This window comes from Ranitomeya variabilis, chromosome 5, assembly GCF_051348905.1.
Source record: "Ranitomeya variabilis isolate aRanVar5 chromosome 5, aRanVar5.hap1, whole genome shotgun sequence".
Lineage (NCBI taxonomy): Eukaryota > Metazoa > Chordata > Amphibia > Anura > Dendrobatidae > Ranitomeya > Ranitomeya variabilis.
In genome coordinates this window covers 284,689,984-284,717,254 of record NC_135236.1, presented here as the reverse complement: position 1 = coordinate 284,717,254, position 27,271 = coordinate 284,689,984, and the positions used below count along the sequence as shown (strand labels likewise).

At 45.7% G+C, this 27,271-nt stretch overlaps 1 protein-coding gene across 6 annotated transcripts in view; it reads left to right on the top strand.

The window, feature by feature from the left end:
- The first annotated feature begins 1,143 nt into the window (after positions 1 to 1,143).
- Positions 1,144 to 27,271, top strand: part of CCDC136 (coiled-coil domain containing 136) — an 88,273-nt gene continuing 62,145 nt past the window's right edge. For 3 of the 6 annotated variants that reach the window (XM_077264391.1, XM_077264389.1, XM_077264393.1), the window contains exons 1-4: positions 1,168 to 1,491; positions 21,022 to 21,117; positions 25,636 to 25,827; positions 26,188 to 26,262. In XM_077264391.1, the coding sequence (XP_077120506.1) occupies positions 1,443 to 1,491; positions 21,022 to 21,117; positions 25,636 to 25,827; positions 26,188 to 26,262 (412 nt within the window). In that variant the 5' untranslated portion in view covers positions 1,168 to 1,442. Of the gene's footprint in view, positions 1,492 to 21,021; positions 21,118 to 25,635; positions 25,828 to 26,187; positions 26,263 to 27,271 lie in introns of all 6 variants that reach the window. The other 3 variants (XM_077264395.1, XM_077264390.1, XM_077264394.1) reach the window with 2 other exon arrangements.

Here is a 27,271-nt window from a genome sequence, read left to right as displayed (position 1 = left end):
CCATGTATTATCCCATGAAGATGGAGTACCCAGAAAGGTTGCATCTCCCTCCACTGCTCCAAAGATCTGCTCCTCATCCTCCCTGGTATAAATAAACACATCGAGCATATATGAAGCTATATCCATGGTCCACCAGCAATTAAGAAAATCAGACAAAATGGCTGCAATCAGTTAATCAAAAAAGTATGCATGCTTCCAGAATTCAATATAAATAGAGAAAAATGAAGCAGCACAACATGCAATAAAATGCAAAAAAATCCAAAAAACTCAGTACTAGCCTCCGGGACCAATAATCCCATAATCCGTCAGATATATAAATAAAAAAATAAACAGCCCTCTATTAATAAGTAAAAAGTGTGGACTTTATCAGCCCATGTGTCAACGTTTTGGCCCTATCACAGAACCTTTCCATTATTAATGCTCCTCTGGGAAATTTAATAGGCAAATCGTCTCTTCAGAATGCAATAGGACTTGAACTCTATAGCGCCACCTGTTGGAAGCAACAATCCCAGAGGAGCATTGCATGGCGAATAAGGCTGCGTGTCCACGCTCAGGATGGCCGGCGGTATCGCCGCTGCGGCGAACCCGCTCGGCGCTAAGCCCCGCCCCCTTTCTGGGACGCGATCATGCCGGATGTGTACTGTACACATCCGGGATCATCGCACCCCTCGCCATAGGGCCCTGTGATATTACCTGCGGCGACGCAGCGTCGCCGCAGGTAGCACGGACATGCTGCGATCTGAAAAGACGCGCAGCATGTCCGGAGTCGCAGGGCCGCCGCGTGCGGGTTTCCACGCATAGTGGACACGGGATTTCACAAAATCCCCTCCACTATGCTGGAACATCTGGACGCTGCGTGTTTGACGCTGCAGCATCAATCACGCAGCGTTTACTTACCGTGGACACTCACCCTTAGCCTCCTTACCTTGGCATGTTAGAGCCGGAATGTCACTCTATGTATGTCACAACAAAATCAGTTCTCATACTTTACAATGCGCCCGGAATACAGTGTCTGCAAATTGAGATTCTGATTTGGCTTTTATCCTAAGTCATATTGCAAGACTCGTTAAAGGGTCGATAGTGACTTATAGAATCGCTGCTTCCAATAGGTGGCGCTATAGAGCCCAAGTCCTCTTCATCTCTGGAAGCAATTTGCATAGAGTGAGAGGCAGCATTCATCACCTGCGTCTCGCAGCCTCCCAGATCCATGACTCCTCCCTACATCTGCTCTCTTTTCCCCCAGTCTTTTTTTTTTTACTGAGTCTATTAGATGCTGTGTGTCATCATTTGTCTTCCCTGCACTTGTGTCGCTCCATCCTAACCCCCTGCTGTCTGTCTATCCATTGTGTATGCATTAGTCGGCCACATCACACTGCATCATCATCGTGCTGTAAATCCCCAGTCCCCGCTGCATCTCCCATCCTCAGTCACACAGCCGCAGTATGGAGGATGTGGACGGTCAGAGCTCAGCCAGAGCCCAGCAGATGACAGGTGATGATGTTCTGGATCATGGGTCTCACCGTAGCGTCATGCATCTCACATCTCTGATTTCTCCATTGCTCATCATACGAGGCACCGTTATGTAACAGCCTGTCTCCTTCATACAGTGATCACATATGTTATATGGGGATCACACGATGTCGCTGCATGCACTGCACCATGTGCCGGCTCCAGGTGCTGGTCGCGTTAGTCCGCATCACCATGCATGGGGCATATACTGCCATTCTCCATCATAGCCTGAGAGCCGCTGCAGAAGATTTGACTTTATGCCAGGTGTCAGAAGTCTATGCAGCGATGCGGCTCTGTATCACATGCTTTAGGTTTTATTTAATATCGTATTATAAATGTATGACTAATGTTTTTATATCACGTGTATATGGCTTCTGCCGTCAGTGACTGTGGATGACCTTGTAATATGCAGCAGATGTCATACTGGTTTATGCAGTGACTAATAATCATATTCTAGGACTGTGCTTTATGTCGGTCCAATGCGTGAATACATGAATCTGGTCGGAGGCGTAAGAGTTAATGTCTAATCCCTTGCTACCATAGACATGGAGCATAATGGCTGCACATCTTCTCTTACACCTAAAGGATGTAATTCAGGCTGCCTGCTGCTGCCACAGAGGGGCTTATGGCTGCTTACAGATCGAAGGGGGATATGTGGTCTCAGAAGAAAAGTCTGCAGTCACGCTCTGTGCCAGCAGGATGCAGAATCGTGACGGTCTCTCAATAGAAGAGAACTGAGAGAAGCGCAGGAGTCTAGTCAGCACGTGACCGCCGGCATGCAAATCACATACGTGAGGTCACGTGGTCTCCCACCAGCATGAGAATACAGGAGAGTCGTGACATCGGGGCATCGCACATTGTTACCGTTCAGCAGTCTGCAGTCATTATAAGTGACTACAGACTTTTCCCCTGAAACCAGACAACCCCTTTAATAGAGCTCCTATGATTGGAAGCAGGAGATATTAGCACGTCTGAGTGCCAGCCCTATAACAATTACGTTGAGCACTTATCTAATCAGATAGACAGTTTTCTAATACTGCTTTTAATGTTTGTATATACTTACAAATTAAATAGTAGTGTATGTAAATGAAGTATATAAATTATATTTTTTACTTTGTGGGGAATAAATGCTTTAATAACCAGTTATTATATATTTTCCATCACAGAATTGTTCTCTTGCTTTTTCATTTTTTTAATTTATTTATAATAATTTATCGAAACAAATACTCAATATTACTGATGAGCAAACGAGCTGGTATAAAGTGTTATCTGAGCATGCTCAGGTGCTAACCGAGTGACTTCGATATGCTCGAAAAATATGTTCAAGTCCCCTCAGCTGCATGTCTGGCTGCTGTTAGATGAAACACATACAGGCATGGCCTGTTAGGCAATCCCTGCATGTGTTGCTGCTGTCGAACAGACATGAAGGAGCGGAGGCTCAGATATATTATTCAAGCATATCAAAGTCACTCGGTTAGCACCTGAGCATGCTCAGATAACACCTTATACCAGCTCGTTAGTTCACCACTACTCAATATAACTGCTTTATAACATAACTAATTTATAATGTAATTGTTAGGTGTTGAGTTCCCACCTCTGCACAGGGGGAATCTCAAACCATCTCCACTGCAGTCTCCTATTCTTCTCCAGCCACAGTGGAGCCTGCTCAGCAGAGACATTGGTCCCAGTGTCTTGCTCAGTCTCACTCTGTGCATAGGGTTACTGCTGCTTTTCCAGCTTCTGTCATTGAAGCCAGTGCTGGGCAGCGGCGAGCAGACGCTTTTGGGACCAAGTCCTGCTTTTCCCCTTCTGAGCATGCCCAGTGCAAAATCTCCCATTGGAGATCGAGGGTCACATGCTCAGATACTGCAGCAGTTCCCATTGGTCCTCCAGGAAGGTCCTGAAGGTGCTCAGGCTCTGTGGTAGCCTCCCATTGGTCCTTCTGGGAAGGTCCTGTACATGCTTCAGCTATAAAAGGTTCGCATGACTGCACGGCCATGCGCTAGTGTACACTTGTAAACGTGTTTGTGTTGATGTGTGAAAGTTGTTCACTAATTATCCCCTCCCTTGTGTATGACTGCTCGCGTAAGGTGGATGATTGCTATCTAGCGCCCGACTTAGCCATCAGCACGTGACACAAAATACAGTGTCAGATTGCTGTGACCGCCAGTGCAGTGCCGTGCGCTTTCACAGCGCTTTCGTTACCCAAGCCTGGGTGGTTAGTGGCGTCCGCCAGAGTGGCACTGCACGCACTCCCGTGCATCTAAATTATTATTTTGGTTACGCTAACACCCCAGTTGCGGTGTCGAGCGCAAGAGGTCTAGTTGTACTCTAATCCCGAGTCTAGGAGTAGAGTTCTATGACTCCTTGCTTGCGCTCTTTGTGCGGTACCGCGGCCCTGTGACGCAACAGGGTTCGCTTTCTTCATACTGGGGAAGTTAACCCGTGTGTGAATCCATATTGTACCGCCATATAGTCCGTCATTACTTAGCAGAAGGTTCCATCTCTGCACGGTGGACCCCGGGCTGCGAACGCACCTTACTCTATCTTTTTAATTATTTGGTGCATTCCGCTATCCCTAACATTACACTAGCGCCAGGGTCTGGCTAGTTATAACAGACAAACAGCAATCCTTGTAGGGGTTTCGTGAGCCAGGGCTCTATACATCTCGAGCTTCTGGCCACACGTTTCCCCACAGAGCGGGCTAAGGTGGGATTTATTGTGTCTCTCCTGTCGGACAGGGCGTTGGAGTGGGCTACGCCGCTGTGGGAGCGTGGCGATCTTGTGGTGCAGAGTGCTCCGTTGTTCCTGAGCACTCTGAAACAGGTCTTTTTGGGACCTTGAGTCACCCATGATACGGCGCTCCAACTGTTGGCATTGACTCAGGGCTCGTCCTTGGTCAGCCATTTTGACGTCCACTTTCTCACCCTAGCATCTGAGCTGGAGTGGTCGCATAAAGCCCTTATTCCGATATTTTGGAGGGGGCTGGCTGACCACGTGAAGGATGCTCTGGCCACTAGGGAGATGTTATGGACTGGTGATTTAGGAGCGACATGCGACTAGCTCTGAGCAGGTGGTAACTATACAGACCGCAGTTCCTGATCTTAGCACAACACTAGCAGTAGCCGTGGGATGTTCCTGTCACTCCCAGGACACCTCGTCACAGCCGGAGAACTAGCTACCCCTAAAGGTAGAAACAGGAAAGCTATCTTGCCTCAGAGAAAATCCCCAAAGGATAGACAGCCCCCCACTAATAATGACTTTGAGAGGAGAAGGAAAGGACATACGTAGTATGAAACAAGATCTAGCAAAGGAGGCCACTTCTAGCTAGATAGATAGTACAGGAAAGAACACTGTGCGGTCAGTAATAAAAACTAGAAAAAGTCCACCGCAGAGAAATGCAAAAATCTCCACACTTGACTAAAGGTGTGGAGGGCAAAATCTGCTGCCCAGAGCTTCCAGCTTAGCTGAATAGATCCATACTGATAAGCTGGACAAATAAGCAAAACATAGAATGTGCTGAACAATTAAGTCCACAACAAGTGGACTGCAAAAGGACAAGCAAGGACTTATCTTTGCAGAACTGGTCAGAGTGTCAGGGAAATCCAAAAGAGCAGTGACTCCAAGCAGGAACAATTGACAACTGGCATTGATTGAGGGATAAGGCCAGACTAAAATAGCCGAGCCAGAAAACGATCAGTGGAGGCAGCTGCTGATGCTAAATCCAAGAAGCAGCTATACCACTCAAAACCACAGGAGGGAGCCCAAGAGCAGAATTCACAAAAGTGCTACTTACAACCACCGGAGGGAGCCCAAGAGCGGAATTCACAACAGGGAGATTCCCGCCACACTGGAAGAGTTAATATCTGTGTCCACTCGCATTGACCTCCGTTTTCACGAGCGGAGGTTAGAGTGAGCCCAGTGTAGGCAGAGGTTTCGGTTGGCTCCCACCTTCACCAAACCTTTGGAATCTCCAGTCCAGGCCCCTGAGTCACATGAGGCTATGGTAGTGTCACGAGCAGGATCTAAGTCCTGGGCCGCTCGTGCACTCCAGGTTTTTCATGTTTGCCAGCAGTCAGGACATCTTGCCACCAGATGTCCCCAGTGGTCGTGGAAACGTCAGCATCTAGTGGTAGTAGGTGGAGGTACACTAGACACGGCGACGTTTGCCTCCAAATTGTCCTTTAAGGGGACAATTACTATAGGCTCATCTTCCCACTCGGTAGAGCACTGCGTGGATTCTGGGGCGGAGGGCAATTTTATGTCTTCTGCCTTCGCCCAATGTCACGCAATTCCCCTGGTAATGTTAGCTCAACCAGTAACTGTACGAGTGGTAAATGGGTCGACACTGCCCTCACAGATAACACACCAGACCATCCCATTTTCTCTGTCCATGTCGCCATCTCATCAGGAAATTATATCTCTGCTCGTCATTCCTGACGGAATTGATGAGGTCCTGTTAGGGATACCTTGGCTACGGTACCACTCTCCTCATATTGAGTGGTCCACACTTTTGGGATGGGGTGAAACTTGTGGGGGTAGATGTCAGAGGGAAAGCGTTCACGTTGCTACTACTGAGGTACCAGCAGATCTATCCTCTCTCCCCAAGCAATATTGACCCTATGCGGACGTGTTCTCCAAAAGGGCTGCGGAGACCCTTCCGCCTCACCACCCCTATGACTGTCCTATTGATCTCTTGCCTGGTGCTGAGCCTCCCCGGGGTCGAGTTTATCCATTATCTCTCCCGGAGACGGAGGCAATGTCTCAGTACATCCAGGAAAATCTGGCAAGAGGATTCATTAGGAAGTCAGTGTCACCTGTAGGAGCTGGGTTCTTCTTCGTGCAGAAGAAGAACGGAGAACTACGTCCATGTATAGATTACAGGGGTCTTAATGCCATCACCATTAAGAATAAGTATCCTCTGCCTCTGATATCTGAGCTCTTTGATAGGCTTCGGGGAGCAAGGGTATTTACAAAATTAGATCTGCGGGGTGCTTACAACCTGATTCGCATCCATGAGAGGGACAAATGGAAGACGGCTTTTAACACCAGGGATGGGCGCTATGAATATCTGGTGATGCCCTTCGGGCTCTGTAATGCCCCAGCCATTTTCCAAGACTTTGTGAACGACATCTTCCGGGATATGCTCTCCACCTCGGTCGTAGTCTATCTGGATGATATTCTCATCTACTCTCCAGATATTGACTCCCACCGGAGAGATGATTGCAGAGTCTTCGACATCTTACGGGCAAATTCCCTCTACGCAAAGTTGGAGAAATGTGTGTTTGAGCAGGAGTCCTTACCTTTCCTGGGCTATATTATCTCCGCCCAGGGATTGGCTATGGATCCTGCCAAACTACAGGCTGTGACGGACTGGCAGGAACCCCATTCTCTTAAAGCGGTGCAGCGCTTTATGGGGTTCATTAATTACTATCACTAGTTCATTCAACACTTCTCAACTTTGGTAGCTCCCTTGGTTGCCCTCACCAAGAAGGGAACAAATCCCAAATTGTGGTCTGAGGAGGTCTCCAAGGCCTTTCACTCCATTAAGTCACACTTCGCTAGCGCTCCCATCCTACATCGCCCCGATGTAGATAAGCCATTTATAATGGAGGTGGATGCCACATCTGTTGGTGCTGGAGCAGTCCTTTTCCAAAAGGATGCTCAAGGTCGGAAGCATCCTTGCTTCTTCTTTTCTAAGACCTTCTCACCAGCGGAGAGGAATTATTCCATCTGGGACAGGAAGTTGCTAGCCATGAAGTTGGCCTTCTCAGAGTGGAGACATCTCTTGGAGGGGGCTCATTTTCCCTTCCAAGTCTTCACAGACCACAAGAATTTGGTGTACCTGCAGACAGCCCAGCGGTTAAATTCTCGCCAGGCCAGATGGTCCTTGTTCTTCTCCCGGTTTCATTTCATTCTCCATTTTCTTTCCGGGGAGAAGAACATTCGTGCCGACGCTCTCTCTCGCTCCGTTGTATCATCTGAGGAGGAGGAAGAGGAGCCTCGGCTTATTGTCCCCACCGAGAGCCTGAGAACTGTGGCCCCGGTTTCGTTAGAGTCTGTGCCTCCGGGCAAGACTTTTGTACCATCCAGCCTGCGTCCAGAGGTTCTCTCTTGGGCTCACTCATCCAGGTCGGGTGGACATTTCGGGTCCAAAAGGAAATCTGTGCTACTGGCGAAGTCATACTGGTGGCCGCATATGGCTCGTGATGTCGCAGACTATGTTCGGGCGTGTGTCTCTTGCGCCAAGAACAAGTCTCCTTGGCAGCAGCCAGCTGGGTTGCTTTACCCCCTGCCGGTGGCGGACAGTCCCTGGGAGATGGTTAGGATGGATTTTGTGGTGGGCTTACCCAAGTCTCGTAGCTGCACCATTATCTGGGTGATCACCGACCATTTTTCCAAAATGGTGCACTTGGTGCCTCTTCCACGGCTACCTTCTGCACGGGCTCTGGCAGCGTTGTTCATCAAGCATATATTTCGCCTACACGGTATGCCGGACAAAATTGTCAGTGACCGGGGTCCCCAGTTTGCGTCTTGATTCTGGAGAGAGCTTTCTCGTCTACTCAGTATTGAGTTGAATCTCTCCTCGGCATATCATCCCGAGACGAATGGGTTGGTTGAGAGGGCCAACCAGACCCTGGTCACATATTTACGACATTTTGTTTCTGCCAGGCAGGATGACTGGGCATCCTTGCTACCGTGGGCGGAGTTTGCGCTTAACAACGCCATAGCCGACTCCACCGGTCAGACTCCATTCCTCCTTAATTACGGCCAGCATCCGCGTATCCCTGTGCCCATGCCCGTGTCTTCCACCGACTCCAGGGTGGCAGACTGGGCTTTGGAGGCACGGGACATTTGGGACCGCACTCAGGATGCTATTCGGGCCTCCAAGGAGAGAATGAGGACCTCCGCCGATGCACATCGGCGCCCCGCTCTGATCTTTGCTCCTTAGCTCTCCGCCCGTAACATCAGGCTGCGAGTTGAGTCCACTAAGTTTGCACCTCACTACTTGGGTCCCTTCAAGGTCCTCGAACAGGTTAACCCTGTAGTCTACCGTCTGGCCCTTCCTCCACGCCTACGTATCACCGACACCTTTCATGTGTCCCTCTTGAAGCCTGTATACATGTCCCGGATTTCCGAGTCATCTGCCGGGACATCGGGTTCGTCTACGGACGATTACGAGGTGAACGCTATTTTGGGGTGCAAGGTGGTATGTGGCAAAAAATTTTATTTGGTGGATTGCAAGGGTTATGGTCCAGAGGACAGGTCCTGGGAGCCTGCTGAGCACATTCGAGCTCCACAGCTCATTGCTGCCTTCGAGCGTAGCGAGGTCCAAGGAGGGGGGAGCCCTAGGGGGGGTAATGTTAGGTGTCAAGTTCCCACCTCTGCACAGGGGGAATCTCGAACCATCTCCACTGCGGTCTCCCATTCTTCTCCAGCAGCAGTGGAGTCTGCTCAGCGGAGACATCTGTCCCAGCGTCTTGCTCAGTCTCACTCTGTGCATAGGGTTACTGCTGCTTTTCCAGCTTCTGCCATTGAAGCCAGTGCTGGGCAGCGGCGAGCAGATGCTTTTGGGACTAAGTCCTGCTTTTCCCCTTCTGAGCATGCCCAGTGTAAGATCTCCCGTTGGAGATCGAGGGTCACATGCTCAGATACTGCAGCAGTTCCCATTGGTCCTCCAGGAAGGTTCTGAAGGTGCTCAACTTCTGTGGCAGCCTCCCATTGGTCCTTCTGGGAAGGTCCTGTACATGCTGCAGCTATAAAAGGTTCGCTTGACCGCACGGCCATGCGCTAGTGTACACTTGTAAACGTGTGTGTGTTGATGTGTGAAAGTCGTTCATTAATTATCCCCTCCCTTGTGTATGACTGCTCATGTAAGGTGGATGATTGCCATCTAGCGCCCGACTTAGCCATCAGCACGTGACACACAATACAGCGTCAGATTGCTGTGACCGCTAGTGCGGCGCCGTGCGCTTTCACAGCGCTTTCGTTACCCAAGCCTGGGTGGTTAGTGGCGTCCACCAGAGCGGCACCGCACGCACTCCCGTGCATCTAAATTATTATTTTGGTTACGCTGACACCCCAGTTGCGGTGTCGAGCGCAAGAGGTCTAGTTGTACTCTAGTCTAGGGGTAGAGTTCTATGACTCCTTGCTTGCGCTCTTTGTGCGGTACCACGGCCCTGTGATGCAACAGGGTTCGCTTTCTTCATACTGGGTGAAGTTAACCCGTGTGTGAATCCATATTGTACTGCCATATAGTCCGTCATTACTTAGCAGGAGGTTCCATCTCTGCATGGTGGACCCCGGGCTGCGAACGCACCTTACTCTATCTTTCTAATTATTTGATGCGTTCCGCTAGCCCTAACAGTAATGCACTTGTTTTAGCTAGCTCCTTTGTAATAAAGGTCCTTTTTATTGTAGGTCATATAATGGAGCTTTTATAAACCATACATCCTTTACAATGCTTCTCCTTCATTGCACAGCTCTTATATAACAGCACTATTATAAGGTTGCTTCTTTAAAACATAGGCCCTTTATAGCATAGGTCAGCTACGAGCTATAATGTCACTCCTTTCTAATGTAGGGCCTTAGTAATGAAGCTCATTTATAACATAGTTCTTTTATTATGTAGTTCCTTTATGTTGTAGGTGTTTTACAAAGTAGGTCGTTAATAACATCATTCATTTATAATGTTGTTTTTTATTGTAGCTCCTTTTAGCTGAGGCCCTCTATGATGGAGCTGATTTATAATGTTGTTAATTTACAACGTAGGTCCTCTATAATCTAGCTGCTTTATAACATAGATTCTACTCCTAGGTCCCTCAGTGTAAGTGTCAGATTCTACAACTGTAGGGTATTGTCCAGGTGGTGTAACTTGAAGCTTGTGGGCCCCAATGCAAAATCTCCAACGGGGCTCCCAACTATCAGATCTTTAATAGTAATATTCTTTTAATATGGGCCATATCGTCCACTAATGCACTGGAAGTAATAGTAGAGGCACAACCATTGGGAATGGTCCTTTCTTACCAAAGTGACTGTCAGCTTGCAGCCTGTCCTACGGTATACTGATCTGTGTCCCTGAGAGGCCACAATCCGGCATAGTGTGTTCTGCCCATGTGTCAAGCATGAAAACCATTTTCTTGGTGTAGAAATCCCTTTGCTCTATTGGTAGAACTACGGCTGCCACTAGGAATTTCAGGGCCCCATATTGGCAAAATTTTCGGGGCCCCCTTAAGACTCCGCCCAGGCTCCACCCCAGCCCCTCCTCCACCCCTCAAACTGTCCACAGTCAAAAGATTTTTTAAACCGCCAACACGAAAAGGTAGACTCTTTTGGCCCGGCCCTACTCTACTCTAACCTATTAAACATTTGTTAAAATATCAAATACAATTTTTAGGTATATTTTTATTTATTTTTAAATTTTTAAAATGACCAATAATATCACATACAGGGGACAAATACCACCGCACCATGACCAGACACCATATTACCACCACATAATGACCTATAATACCACATACAAGGAACAAATTCCACCACACCATGTCCAGACCACATATTACCACCACAGTGACTGAATAATATCACATACAAGGAACAAATACCATCGCACCATGTCCAGACCACATATTGCCACCACATAGTGACCAAATAATAGCACATACAAGGAACAAATACTGCCACACCATGGCCGGACAACATATTACCACCACATAGTGACTGAATACTAAAATACTGATCAGTAATAAAAAAACCCACAATACTAATATCACCATAAGTGCCATTATACACAGGAGATCTGTACTTAGTATCCAGTGTCTGTGTACAGGTAATACAGTGATCACTGGTGACATTACACACAGGAGCTCTGTATATAGTGTAAAGGTAATACAGTGATCACTGGTGACATTGTACACAGGACCGCTGTATATAGTATACAGTATATAGTGTCAGTGTACAGGTAACACACTGACTCACCAGTGACTTCTCTAGGTGAAGTCCTTCATCTTCGCTTTTCATCTTCATCCAGCACAGACCGCCATCACTTCTTCCAGCCAGGGCTTGTCTCTGCAGGAAATAACACAGTTATCTAGAGCACCGCATGCAGAGCACGTTACTTATTTTTTCCCGAAATTCTAAACTACACCAGATGAAGAAAAGAAGGTGACAGTGTTGCTCTGCACAATAATAGGACCGCTTCTCCCATTTAAAACAGTATCCTCAAAAAATTAATCCTACCCCATGATCCTGCCCCATCTGTCCCATGATCCTACCCCATCTGTCCCATGATCCTGCCCCATCTGCCCCATGATCCTGCCCCATCTATCTCCATCCTGCCCCATGATTCTGCACCATCTGTCTCCATCCTGCCCCATGATCCTGCACCATGTGTCTCCATCCTGCCCCATCTGTCTTCATCCTGCCCCATATTTCTGCTCCATCTGACTCCATCCTACACCATGTCTCCATCCTGCCCCGTGTCTCCATCCTGCCTCCTGTGTCTCCAATCCTGCCCCCTGTGTCTCCCATCCTGCTCCCTGTCTCCCATCCTGCCCCCTGTTTCCAATCCTGCCCTGTCTCCAATCCTTCTCCCTGTCTCCATTCCTGGTCCCTGTCTCCAATCCTGCTCCCTGTCTCCATCCTGCCCCTGTGTCTCCATTCTGCCCCTGTGTCTTCATCCTGCTCTTGTGTCTCACATCCTGCACCCCTGTCTCCCATCCTGCCCCCATGTCTCCATTCTGCCCCGGGCCGCTATTAATAAAAAAAACCTTTCTTCTTACCGGAGGCACTCCTGCATCATTTCAAGCACGAACTCACCGGCGAATGACAATGACGTCATACACCGGCAACGTGCTCGCTGATGTCAGCTGCCAGCCTCCGACTGGCTGGCGGATTTAACTATTGCCGTGCGGGCCCTCACAGCAATAGAGTAACTGAACCTGCATCTCGGACGTAGGTTCAGTTACTGCAGCAACAGAAGCCTGCCGCTGGGGCCCGATCAGCAGAGGAGATGGGGCCCGATGTGGGCCCCCTCTGCTGATCGGACCCCATACGCCAGACAGGGCAGTAGTGCCCTAATGGCGGCCCTGGGTAGAACAGGTCACAATGCCACATCTACCTCTACCCCTACACCGAACGTCCTTCCTTCATGTACAAGAGTGCCATCCTCTGAATTAGGCAAAGTTACAATCCATTAGGGATGGATTGTCAGTGGTTGCCCAGTTCACCCCAGTTTCAGAACTCTGAACCTTATTTTGCCAACACTGTGACACCTGTCAGCTTAAAAGTATTATTACATTTAAGAAAACTTTTTCTGTTATGTACAGTCTGTTGTAAAAAAAAAACAACAACTATGCTTTACTTACCCTCCTGCGGTGCTCAGAAAGGTCTTTGCTCCTGCCATGGTCTATGCTACTTGGCTGTAGTTGTGCTGTCCTATTGAAATCTCTGCAGCAAATCTCGGAGCTGATGACCCCAATAATTGATTGACATGACATCACTGCTATAGTCAAGTAACGAAGTCTGTGGCAGTGGTGGAAACATAGCGCTGGACCCTTGGATGGTAGCTAAAACTATTTTATGGGGGGTTTTTTACAATGCATTGTGCATATTAGGAAAAGTTTTCTGAAAAGGGACAATCCCTTTAGTATGGATTACAATTACGAAGAAGGTATCTTTTGATGGGGTATGACCTCCAATTAGTCATGCCATTACAGAGGTTTAGCTCCATGGTCACACACAAACATACCAAAAAAGAAGCTTTATACAGAGATCAAGTAAAATTCAATAACTTTATTTCGACAATCATAAATAAAACCAATACATATATGAATAAATATAAAATGGAACACCACGGATGAGTCTAGTGGTGGGTATGCCCGGACAAAGATGTGCAAATCCTAATCAAATGCGATGTACGTAATAAAAATATATGTTTAAATCCTGCAAATCATTCAAAATATATTATGATATACACATACAAGCAGTATATCACAAAAGTGAGTACACCCCTTAAATTTTGGAAACATTTTATTTTATCTTTTCATGGGACAACACTGAAAGTTTGACCCTTTGATACAATGTAAAGTAGTTAGTGTGCAGCTTGTGTATCAATGTAAATTTGGTGCCTTCTAAATATCTCAAAACACAGCAATTAATGTCTAAACCGTTGGCAACAATAGTGAGTACACTCCTCAGTGCTTCAAAATGGCCACATTTTTCTCAAAATGTCAATATCTTGTGTGGCCACCATTATTTACAAGCACTCTGTTAGGCATGGAGTTCACTAGAGCTTTACAGGTTCCCACTGGAATCGTCTTTCACATCCTCCAGAGCTGGTGGATGTTAGAGACCTTGCACTCCTCCAACTTCCGTTGGAGGATGCCCCACAGATGCTTAATAGGATTTAGATCTGGAGACATGCTTGGCCAGGCCAGCACTTTTACCCTCAGTTTCTTTAGCAAGACAGTGGTAATCTTGGCGGTGTGTTTGGGGTTGTTATAAAGGGAGGAGATCATGCTCTGCTTCAGTATGTCACAGTACATGTTGGCATTCATGGTTCCTTCAATGAACTGTAGCTCCCCAAATCCGGCAGCTACCACTATTCTTGACTGTAGGCAGGACACACTTATCTTTGTACTCCTCACCTGTTTGCCGCCACACACACTTGACACCATCTGAACCAAATACACTTTTCTTTGTCTCATCAGACCACAGGATATGGTTGCAGTAATCCATGTCCTTAGTATTTTTGTCTGTTTGCAGTCTTTCCTGTGCAATATGTTTAGAAGCACTTCCTTCTGGCATGACAGCCATGCAGACCAATTTGATGCAGAGTGCGGCATATGGTCTGAGCACTGACAAACTGACCCCCCCACCCCTACAACCTCTGCAGCAATGCTGGCAGCACTTATACATCTATTTTCAAAAGAAATCCCCTGGATATGATGCTGAGTACGTGCACTCAACTTCTTTGGTCGACCATGGTGAGGCCAGTTCTGACCGGAACCTGTCTTGCTAAACTTCTGTATGGTCTTGGCCACCGTGCTGCAGCTCAGTTTCAATGTGTTGGCAATCATCTTATAGCCTAGACCATCTTTATGTAGAGTAATAATTCTTTTTTTCAGATCCTCAGAGAGTTCTTTGCCATGAAGAGCCACACTGAACTTTCAATGGCCAGTATGAGAGTGTGAGAGCAATAACACCACATTTAAAATATCTGCTCCCCATTCACACTTGAGACCTTGTAACACTAGTGAGTCACATGACACTGGAGAGGGAAAATGGCAAATTGGGCACAAGTTGTCCATTTTCGTTTAGGGGAGTTGTCATGAGTCATCTTGGATTCATGGCAGCTGTGGCTCCACTATAATTTAAATGTAATTTTTTTTCCTTTCGGGATAGTAAGAGTTAATGTCAGTTTCCATGCTGACAGCTGCTTTGATTGCTAGTCAGCTGATGTGGGTGGTGACCACTTCCACCATCCTTTAAAAAACACATCAGCTGACTGTCGGTGATAGAGCAATCTATGTTGACCAGGCCTGGAGTAAGGAGCTCTCTGATTGCAGTGGTGAATCTGCTGGTTTTGTGGTGTTTGTGGTCCTGGTGTCTTTCCTCTGCTGTGCAGTGCTTTGCAGCAGAGAGAGTTGTTAAGTTAAGTTCCCCTTTTACTGTCTGTCTTGTTGTTGTCCCTCTCCCTGTGTTGTTCACCATCGGCAGCATCTTTGCCGGCCATTGCACTAGCCAGGGAATAGCGAGGAGGCAAACAGCATTTAGGCGCGAGACGGCGGTGGGGAGAAGGACCCGCTTAGGGCATTAGGGGAGTTTAGGGACAGGCACAGATTGAAGCTCAGGAGGTGCCCCATCCATTTTTCCCTATGGTGAGGGCCTTCTTCTCCCCATTCTATCCCGTTGTGTGGTGCACGTTGTGTTGTCCGCTGAACTTAACCATATTGGTTCTGAACAGGAGTACTCACTTTTATTGCCAGCGGTTTAGACATTAATGTGTGTTGGGTTATTTAGAGAACGCACCACATTTACACTGTTATAGAAGCTGTATACTAACTACTTCACATTGTATCAAATTGTCATATCTTCAGTGTTGTCCCATGAAAAGATATAATAAAATGTTTAGAAAAATGTGAGTGGTGTACTCACTTTTGTGATATACTGTATGTATATACATAAACAATTATACAGTCATGGCCGAAAGCATTGTTCCAGACAATTAAGTATTTCTCTCAGAAAATTATTGCAATTACATGTTTTGTTATACAAAAGTTTATTTCCTTTGTGTGTATTGCAACAACATGAAAAAATCTCAGAAAACAAGGCAAATTGGACATAATTTCACACAAAATCCCCAAAGTGGGCCAGATAAAATTGTTGGTAACTTTGTTTCAAGCATGCACAAAAAGAAGAAACGATGGGGAAAAGTACAAGATAATGAAAAAATATCAAATTTTATTTCATAAGAAAGATTATTACAGGACAAACTGGGGATGGGACACACATATATATATACAGCTCTGGCAAAAATTAAGAAACCACTGCACAGTTTTATAAAAATCAGCTTCTCTACATGTCTGACAGCCATTCCATTACAGAGTTAGTTGAATTCCGACCAGAGTACACCTCATTCTACTTAACCCCTTACTGACCTCGGACGGGATAGTACGTCCGAGGTCAGCTCCCCTGCTTTGATGCAGGGCTCCGCGGTGAGCCCGCATCAAAGCCGGGACATGTCAGCTGTTTTGAACAGCTGACATGTGCCCGCAATAGCGGCGGGTGAAATCGTGATTCACCCGCCGCTATTAACTAGTTAAATGCCGCTGTCAAACGCAGACAGCGGCATTTAACTACCGCATCCGGCCGGGCGGCCGGATATGAGCGCATCGCCGACCCCCGTCACATGATCGGAGGTCGGCGATGCTTCTCCATTATAACCATAGAGGTCCTTGAGACCTCTATGGTTACTGATCGCCGGTAGCTGTGAGCGCCACCCTGTGGTCGGCGCTCACAGCACACCTGATTTTCTACTACATAGCAGCGAACAGCAGATCGCTGCTATGTAGCAGAGGCGATCGTGCTGTGCCAGCTTCTAGCCTTCCATGGAGGCTATTGAAGCATGGCAAAAGTTTAAAAAAAAAGTTTAAAAAAAATGTGAAAAAAATAAAAAAAATATAAAAGTTTAAATCACCCCCCTTTCGCCCCAATCAAAATAAATCAATAAAAAAAAAATCAAGCCTACACATATTTGGTATCGCCGCGTTCAGAATCGAGTTGAAAAGAAAAGTCTTGAGTGAGGAAAAGTAATGGCTTTACTAGCAGAGGAACACAGTGAGCGTCATGTTGCCTCCATCCTTAAAATTTCTAAGACGGCAGTCCATTGCAACAAGCAGCAGACATTGGGGACAACAAAGCTACAGACTGGCAGAGGGCGAAAACGTCTCTCCACTGACAGGGATGACAGTCATCTTATTCGAATGTAACTCAGCAACCGCAGGATGACATCAAGTGACCTACAAAAGGAATGGTAAATGGCAGCTGGGGTGAAGTGCACGGCAAGAACAGTTTGTAACAGGCTCCTAGAAGCAGGACTCAAGTCATGTAAGGCTAGAAAAAAGCCTTTCATCAATGAGAAGCAAAGGAGAGCCAGGCTGAAGTTTGCCAAAGACCATAAGGATTGGACTCTCTCATGAGCCTAATTTTCAGCTTTGCCCAACACCTTTTCGTCTAATGGTTAGACGGAGACCTGGAGAGGCGTACAAGCCACAGTGTCTTGCACCCACTGTGAAATTTGGTGGAGGATCGGTGATGATCTGGGGATGCTTCAGCAAGGCTGAAATTGGGCAGGCTAATCTTTGAGAAGGACGTATGAATCAAGCCACATACAAGGTTATCCTGGAAAAACAGATGATTCTTTCTGCTCAGGCAATGTTCTCCAACTCTGAGAACTGTTTTTTCCAGCAGGACAATGGGCCATGCCACACAGCTAGGTCAATCAAGGTAGATGTGGATGAAGGACCACCACATCAAATCCCTGTCATGGTCAGCCCAATCTCCAGACCTGAACCACATTGAAAACCTCTGGAATGTAATTAAGAGGAAGATGGATAGTCACAAGCCATCAAACAAAGAAGAACTGCTTGAATTTTTGTACCTGAAGTGGCATAAGGTCACCCAAAAACAGCGTGAAAGACTGGTGGAAAGCATGCCAAGACTCATGAAAGCTGTGATTAAAAATCATGGTTATTGCACAAAATATTGATTTCTGAACTCTTCCTGAGTTAAAACATTAGTATTGTTGTTTCTAAATGATTATGAACTTTTTTTTGCATTATTTGAGGTCTGCAAGCAATGCATTTTTTTGTTATTTTTACCATTTCTCATTTTCAGAAAATAAATACAAAATGTATTGCTTGGAACTTTGCAGACATGTTGTCGGTAGTTTATAGAATAAAAGAACAATTTATATTTTACTCAAAAATATACCTATAAAGAGAAAAAACAGACAAACTGAAAATTTTGCAGTGGTCTCTTAATTTTTGCCAGAGCTGTATGTGGCCTTTAAGTGTGTGCGATTTACATGGTTGCTGAAGGTGCTCCACTCACCTTTATATTTTGGGCACCTGAAACACCGTACTTTTCTGACCATAAGACGCACTTTTTTCCTCCAAATTTTGGAAGAAAGTGTGGGTGCGTCTTATGGTAGGGATGTAACGTGGGGAGGGGGCAACAGCGAGTGGGATTGCACTGGGAGGCAGGAGGCAGAAAAATGTCCCTGCCCTGCTTCAGGAATCAGCTCTGGGGAAACCACATGGTCCCGATCATTAAAGTGCAGTGAATATTCATTAGCTGCTTCCCCGCCCACCTGTCAGCTGAGCAGTGAGCAGGGAGCAGCAAATGAATACTCCTTCACAAGGACACACATGGTTTCCCCAGTGCTGGATTCCTGCAGCAGCTGGGAAGATCTGTGTGTCTGGTGGAGGAGGCAGCAGCAGCAGGGGCCAGGGGAGACAAGATCGCTGCATACCTGCCTGCCGGGGCTGTGCTGGATGCTGAGTGCTCCAGCACAAGGACCTGTGTGATGTCATGAAGAGGGCGGGCTGGAGCATCACATGGCAGCACAGAGCCCTCCCTCTTCTGATGTCATCACAGGCAACAAGAGGGAGCACTCTGTGGTGTGATGGGATGGAATGCTCCAGCATTTTACCTCACCACAGCTGGCTGGCTGCCACAATTAAAAGGTTAGTCACTACAACACACAATAAAGGACTCTGCCACTTCTGTGATGAACTATAACTCCCAGCATGCCATAGGATCTGCAAGACATGCTGGGAGTTATAGTTCTCCCAATGGGATCTCAAAGCAGCACTCCAGTGTTATTTTGCAGTGCTGGAGTGGTGCTTTAAATATAAGCCCTGTGCCCCCATTCTTATACTCACCCTCCAGCGTCTTCATATAGTACTTTACAGCCACCACACTGGTCCCGTAGCACCATCTTCTACCCGCAGCTTCCAACATAATAACATACTATTATATATAATAACAACACATATAATAGTATGTTTATGTTATTAAATATTTTACCACCTTTTTGGCTTCAAATATTTTTTTCCCTATTTTCCACCTCTAAAACCTGGGTGCATCTTATAGTCCGGTGCGTCTTATAGTCCAAAAATACGGTACCGTACTTTTGTCCCTGCAGCACCCCAGAGTCCTTGTCGTTGCAGTAATGTCACTCTCCCACCAGGGGGAGTGATGGTCGTCTGATGGTACTAAAAGAGTTCACCTGACCAGGTATCACAGTCACACACTACACTTCACACTCCAGCCACCAGGGGGAGCAAAAGGTTCTATCTATTAGGCCACTCCTCACACTCGGGTAAAACTGGGGGTTGGATAGGAAGTTAGAGTGAGAAGCTGCCTGGATGAGACCCAGAGAAGACCTGTCAGGCAGACAGGGAGAGAAGGAGGAACATCTGAGCTGCAGACAGAGGTCCCTGTCAAGGGTGGCATCCTGACAGAGACTTAGCAAGAGATAGAACATTACGGAGCTGCGCCTGCACCTCATTGCGGCAGCATCCTAAGAAAGGACAAGAAGCGAAGTATATTGTGGAGAAGTGAGAAACGAGATCACGGCACAAGGAGGTAATTGCCTTAAGATCGGCAACATCCTTCTGAGGCGCGTAGCCGGTGGCCGGAACACCGAGGGAGTAATAGGCTCTACGCATTACTTCAAACAATGGCAGGACAGTTAATTCCAAGTTGGCTGCCCAACCTTTAACCTAATGAAGACAACGGAGGCAAATTGTGGGAGAGGGGCGTCACTAGGGTCCCTATAAAATAGCTCCAGGCCTACCCCGTCATACGGGTCGTCCTAGCCATACCATCTGGGGGACGGAGAGAGAACATCAGAAACATACACGACAGTTGTGAGGACTATCCTGTGGTGCTCAGCAGGGAGGTACTACAACACACAGGCGCTAGTAGGAAGGCTACTGATTTCCACCTGCAAAGGGAACTCTGGATGTGCCTTCGGACCGGCCAGACTTAGCCAGCCCTGTTAACAGTGCTCTGGACTGCGGACGCTGAAGTCTTCAGTAAAAGGTAAAGAGACTGAAACCTTGTGTCTTCATTATTTACTGCGACCTACAATCACCACCTACCCTACCGGGAAGCCCTGGCGACATACTTCACCTGTGGGAAGGTACACCATCTAGCTGCTATAACATCACCCCAGTGGACCCCTCTGCAGCGTCGGTCACCCTGACCGAATACCACAGGTGGCGTCACGAACACTTGACAAACTACACCTTTAATTGGGCGCCCCTTAGCAGGGCCACTGACCGGGTCGGGCCACTGTGACATCCCCAGAACCGAGACAGAGGGACCCGGTACCGAGTACCCCATTGCCCTGCGCCTGGGGGCGATCCATCCCATACTTGGAATCTGTATAAATGGAAAGGAAGCTTGGGGTACTTCTTGATTTTTTAATTTAGGGATTGAACTGTGTTATTTAGTGACCTGTCTGGCACTGTTATTTGGGCACCATGTGTAACTGTATCCTTCTGCACTAGAAGCATCTTCAGCATCTTACCAACATAAATGAGGGTTATCTATAGTAGATTCCTGACAGGTCACCATCCATGATCTGCCTTCTTTTCCATTGTCTTTTTTTGTTGACAAGTAACACATCGCTGGAATAAGGTTGTTTGCCCCTAAATAAAGCTGGGTAGCACAAACCTGGTGACAGATTCCCTTTAAAGGGGTTGACCAGACTTATAATGTTGATGACCCTACTCCATGGAATAAGATATCAGTATCTGATTGGAGTGGGGTCTGACAACTTGCACCTCATCAATCAGCTGTTTTTAGCTGTTTTCTTTGTGGTGGCTGGGGCCTCGATTTGCTTTGGGGCCTAGGTGCCTCAAGACACGCTCTGCTAATGATTATGTAACATTCTGATTGTTACTTTGTACTATAAATGTATCTGACTTTCTATTACAGGATCGAGCCCAGGCTCAGGTTCTTCTGTTCGCTGGCTTCCTCAGCCTCTCACTAGAAGGAATCATTCTTACCCTAGAGAGTTGCTGAATGGTGAGTGTAAGTAAAACTATATATGCTTTAATCAAGTCTTGAATGATGTTTTGTAATTTAAGTTTGTAATTTTTGTAATTTAAGATAAAAAATGATAAAAAATGAACAGAATAAAAAATAGAGTATTGTACTGCCAGGTAAAATTTGAATATATAAATACTAGTTGGCCCGTGTGAAATTTTCGCACATTGGTCGTCGGGGCGCAGGCACTTCACGAAAAAGCAAGCTGGTCAAATGTAAATGTATTTGATGACATGATGAACACAGACAGGTATTTATCCTTATATATTATTTCTAAACACTCTTTTTTTGCGATTACTTTGTATCTCCGTTGATATTGCACCCACACACAAAAATGATACACCATTTGAAAGGTAAACTTGCCCCCTTCAACAAGAAAATAGCGAAACAAACCACACATCCAGATGTGATCACAAATTACAGATTAAACATTAATTTTCATAAACCTGCAGTAAGGAAATATAACCTGCAGGTGGCAGCACACGACTTCACCTAAATAGAGCTTTGCTGAACAATGTGGACATACTTTACCCATATTCCCAACACTGTGCATTTTAACTTCATTGTCTGGAAGTAATAATCAAGTGGATCACCCCCAGGCGCAGGGCAGTGGGGTACTCAGTACCGGGTCCCTCTGTCTCAGTTCTGGGGATGTCACGGTGGCCCGACCCGGTCCGTAGCCCTGCTAAGGGGTGCCAAATTAAAGGAGTAGTTTGTCAAGTGTTTGTGACGCCACCTGTGGTATTCGGTCAGGATGACCGATGCTGCTAGGGGTCCACTGGGGTGATGTTATGGCAGCTAGATGGTGTACCTTCCCACAGGTGAAGTATGTCCCCAGGGTTCCCAGTAAGGTAGATGATGATGGTGTAGGTCGCAGTAAATAACGAGGACACAGGGTTGCAGTCTCTTTACCTTTTACTGTAGACTTCAGCGTCCACAATCCAGAGCACTGCTAACAGGGCTGGCTGAATCCGGCCGGTCCGAAGGCACATCCTGAGTTCCCTTTGCATGTGGAAATCAGTAGCCTTCCTACTAGCGCCTGTGTGTTGTAGTACTTCCCTGCTGAGCACCACGGGATAGTCCTCACAACTGTCATGTATGTTTCGTTTATTCTCTCTCTACGTCCCCCAGATGATATGGATAGGACGACCCGTATGACGGGGTGGGCCTGGAGCTATTTTATAGGGACCCTAGAGACGCCCCTCTCCCACAATTTGCCTCTGTTGTCTTCATTAGGTTAAAGGTTGGACAGCCAACTTGGAATTAACTGTCCTGCCATTGTTTGAAGTAATGCATAGAGCCTATTACTCCCTCGGTGTTCCGGCCACCGGCTACGCGCCTCAGAAGGATGTTGCCGATCTTAAGGCAGGACTCCCCCTGGTATTATCTCCTTGTGCTGTGATCTCGTTTCTCACTTCTCCACAATATACTTCGCTTCTTGTCCTTTCTTAGGATGCTGCCACAATGAGGTGCAGGCGCAGCTTCGTATTGTTCTATCTCTTGCTAAGTCTCTGCCAGGATCCCACCCCTGACAGGGACCTCTGTCTGCAGCTCAGATGTTCCTCCTTCTCTCCCTGTCTGCCTGACAGGTCTTCTCTGGGTCTCACCCAGGCAGCTTCTCTCCCTAACTTCCTATCCAACCCCCAGTTTTACCCGAGTGTGAGGAGTGGCCTAATAGATAGAACCCTTTGCTCCCCCTGGTGGCTGGAGTGTGAAGTGTAGTGTGTGACTGTGAAACCTGGTCAGGTGAACTCTTTTAGTGCCATCAGACGTACCATCACTCCTCCTGGTGGAAGAGCGACAATACTGCAACGACCAGGACTCTGGGGCGCTGCACTAGCACAACAGTATGTCTTTGGAAGTGAATGTTGGCACCTACTTGCACAGATGTCTTGTTGTAGACGCAGGAAGTAATCAGGTGGAACTAAATCAATACACTGCTTTTGCAGTAGTGTTCTACTCTGATTCACTATCTGTTGTCTATGCTTCTGTTGAGCCTGTCTATGGTTCTCAAGTCTTTGTTTCCTTTGTTCATGAGGTTGTAGCCTGTTTGATGTTCGATGAGATAGTGTCTGAAGAGAGGTCTGGGACGTCTCGTTCATGTTGGCCTGCCCCGAGGCCTGCTTTTTATACACCTCTTCCTAGTCATCCTGCAAAGTAATTCCAAACCCAAACAATGTCAGGTCTGCGCTCCAAATGCAGCTTGAAAAGTACAATAGGCAGTGCATGTTTCCAATTGAAAAACAGTTTCCACATGTGTTTGTGTATTTGACTCACCTGCAGTGAAGTGTGCAATCTGTTTGAATTTATTTGTGATGTCTGTAAACAGCTTTGGGGTAGTGTGGTGCCACCTGCAGGTCATTTTTCCTTACTGCAGGTTTATGAAAATTAATGTTTAAACTGTATTTTGTGATCACATCGTGGATGTGTGGTTTGTTTGGCTATTTTCTTGCTGAAGGGGACACGTTTACCTTTCAAATGGTGTATCATTTGTGTGTGTGGTTGCAGTATAAACGGAGATACAAAGTAATCACCGAAAAAGAGTGTTTAGAAATAATATATAAGGATTTTGTTATAAGTGTAATCTAGCTCTATAATAAATGTATATGTATGTGCAAAATTAACCTAAAGACTAGCAAAATCTGTAATTTTTCCAAGTCAAATATATAACATGAGAAAATTATTAATAATAATAATAATAATAATAATAGTAATAGTAATAATAAAAGAAATCAAAGAATAAAGTAATACATAAAAAAAGAGAATGATTAAAATAAAGAAAGGTCCTAATTTATAAGATGCAAGACAGTGCTAATTTAATCAGTGGAAATAATCTTAGGGTTTTTTTTACTCATATCTAACATATTTAGTGTGTTTATGTGCTATGCCTTTAAACAGTATAAATTATGAGGCTAAAAGTTTTGCACTTAAATACCACATCCACAAGCAATTGCTGATGAGCACCTCATTCTGAAAGCATGTACATTATTATGGGGCTTCCCCTTTTCCACTTTTTACTAGATTTCCACAGCCCGTTAATCCACAAGAATATTGCGGCCGGTCACTAATATTGGACAATAAGGTTTAAAGCTAACTTTTCAATTCATACCGAATGTCAGTGCTCAGTGAATATCAGTCAAGTTATTCCCCACAAGTTTTGTAAAATCTTGTTCTAAATTATCTTTTAGTTTTTTGCAACAAAATATGTAAAGATTGCAGGATAGGGTGAGTTACAGAAGGCTAAGGCCTCTTTCACACTTCCGTCGTTGGCTGTGCGTCATAGTGCAGTGAAATGACGCGTCGACGGACGTTGTGAAAATAGAGGAAAACGTGTGTGACGCATCCAGTATTATGACGGATGCGTCGACTGAGTTCTTGGCCGAATTTTATAATATAACATTCGAGAGAGAGAGAGAGTTTTACGACGTGCACAAAAATCGTTCCTCTGAACGTTTTCTCTGCACGATGGACCGCTGTTTTCCGACAGATCCAGTGTACGACGGATGAAACGGATGGCCATCCGTCACGATCCATCGCTAATAAAAGTCTGTGGGAAAAAACAGGATCCTGCAGAAAAATTTGCAGGATCCTGTTTTTTCAAAACTCGACGGATTTCGATGTGAGACAAAAGGCGGAAATGTGAAAGAGGCCTAAAAGAAAGGGAACATGGACCGTTACTTGTCCTGATAGAGCAGAAATGGCCTTAGCCAAGATATTGTTACAATGTCATACAATTCTATAAAATTACATTCTATATATACCTATTTTGGACTCATGTTGTTGGAATGCCAAGTGTTGACTTTTTTGAGTGGCACCAACTTAAAAACTGAAAACGAGATACATTAAGTCTGGATTTAGAAAGCATTAGTGCTACCCCATCTGTAATAAGAAGTTCAGTTCTGGGAACCAGTGTAAGGCTGCCCTGGAGTTAGTTCAGGTACAAAGAAGAGCCACAAAACTATTAAGGGGCATGAAGGATCTTTGTTATGTGGAAATACTAAAAGAATAACATTTATTTAGTCTTGAGAAGAGATGCCTAAGGGGGGACATGAATGTTAACTTATACAAGTACATAAACAACATGTACAGTACAGAACCCACTCAAACGACACGGGATACTCCCTCCATATAGAAAGAAAGGTTAAATCTCCAGAGGAGACCAGCCTTCTTTATCATAAGAACTAATAATATGCAGAATAGTCTAGAGCTGGGCATAGTTGGAATCATTGATTATTTCAAAAGAGTCTTGGTTTCTTTTATAGAGAAAAATATAATAAAATCCTGTGTAAATGTGTGAAGCTTTCCTGGATGTTTAGTCCCGTGGATTGTCAACTGGGATCAATAGGAAAAGATTACCTCTTTTAAGTCTGATTGGATCATGCATTATGGTAGTGCGTATGCCCATCCTCATTTTCCAATCCTCGATTGAACGTGATGAACATTTGTCTTTTTCAACCGTATTAACTATGTAACTATATGGAACTCTGACTTTCTTTACTGCAGATTCAGAAGATGAAGAGCCACCAGACCTTGAGTCAGAGTCTGGAGATGTTCAAAGTGGTTCAGAGAGTGGCCCTAGTAGCATGCTCTTGGAAAGCCAAGATTTAAGAACCCAGATCATACAGTTGCTCACAGAGCTGGAAGAAACCCGGGACCTGGCACTAAAACATGAAGATAGCTTTTTGGAGATGCAGGGTAAATACTCCAAAGCATTGAAAGTTTTCAGTGCAGCACTGTTACATTATGTTTGATTTTTATAACATTCACAGTTTCACAAAACAATTCTGATTTATTTTTTTCTCGATTCTGAGTTAACATTCTTCTTTACACCCATTTTTCCCTTCTGGCATTACATCTGTGCTCTACTGGCACCATATCCTTAGCATGGCAGTATATCTATTTCTGTAGCTGAACATTTCCTCTAGCATCACATCTCATCCTTCTGGCATCAAATGTACCTGAGCTTGCTTTTATTAATATAAAACAACCTAAATATGTCAATTTAATAAAGTGATTTGACATTGGTGATGCCACCTGCTGTTATTGTTTTTACAGGTATTTTGGAGGAAGAACGATTGGCAAGTGCTCAACAAGCTGAAATCTTTACCAAGCAAATTCAAAGACTGCAAGGTGGGTTACACAGTGGCACAAATCTCACTGATTTGCAAAATCTGTCACCTTTTAAGTGTAAATTCATCTTGGCATAAACAATCATCATGGTATCTATTTAAATGATTTTTCTTGTCTTCTGTCTTCATGAGCCAACCGTTTCCTGCTTCCGAGCTTCTTGCTTGTCGGGGGGCAGTGCACTCCTGATAACTGATGTTCTGGACCAGTGACATGGTCTGAACTGTGTGCTCTCCCATGTTGCAGGCTGAGGCAGTTTTGTGTCTGCAGCATAGGCGGAGCACAGGTGCCCTGAACCTGGATGGATCCAGTGCTCCAGCAAGCTATTGTGCAACATTTGCAAGCTATATAGCAAAAAGCTTGTAATCTCAATGCTCCCTGAAAATCAGACTGGCCACCACAGACTGCAAGGTTAGCCACTAACCTAAGCAATGAGCAGTAACTTTAGAAATAAAGATCCCTTTGGTCTTCAGGCTAGAAAGGATTTTTAATAAGAGGTACATTGCAAAGTTGTTTGTTTTTACAAGCACTATGCCATGTAATCCATTAAAAATAATAAGGGAATCCTTTTAAGAAATATTTTTATTTTCTATCATATGACGTACATTAAAGTGGAATAGTGGTATAATATTCAGATCTGTAGTGGTCTGACATCCCACACTCTCCCTGATCAGCTGTTATTAAAGGGAACCTGTCACCCCCCGGGTGTTTTTAGGTAAAAGAGCCACCTTTTCCAGCACTAAGGCTGCATTCTGTGAAGGTGGCTCTTCTTTTTTTGCTACTCGGGGGTCCTCCGAGTATTTTTTAGTGCTCGGAGATTTAGTTTTCTTTGCCGCAGCTGAATGATTTACATCTGTTAGCCAGCATAAGTACATGTGGGGGTTCCCTAGCAACCAGGCAACCCCCACATGTACTTATGCTGGCTAGTACCTGTAAATCATTCAGCTGCAGTGATGAAAACTAAATCTCCGAGCACTAAAAAATACTCAGAGGACCCCCGAGTGTGCTCGGG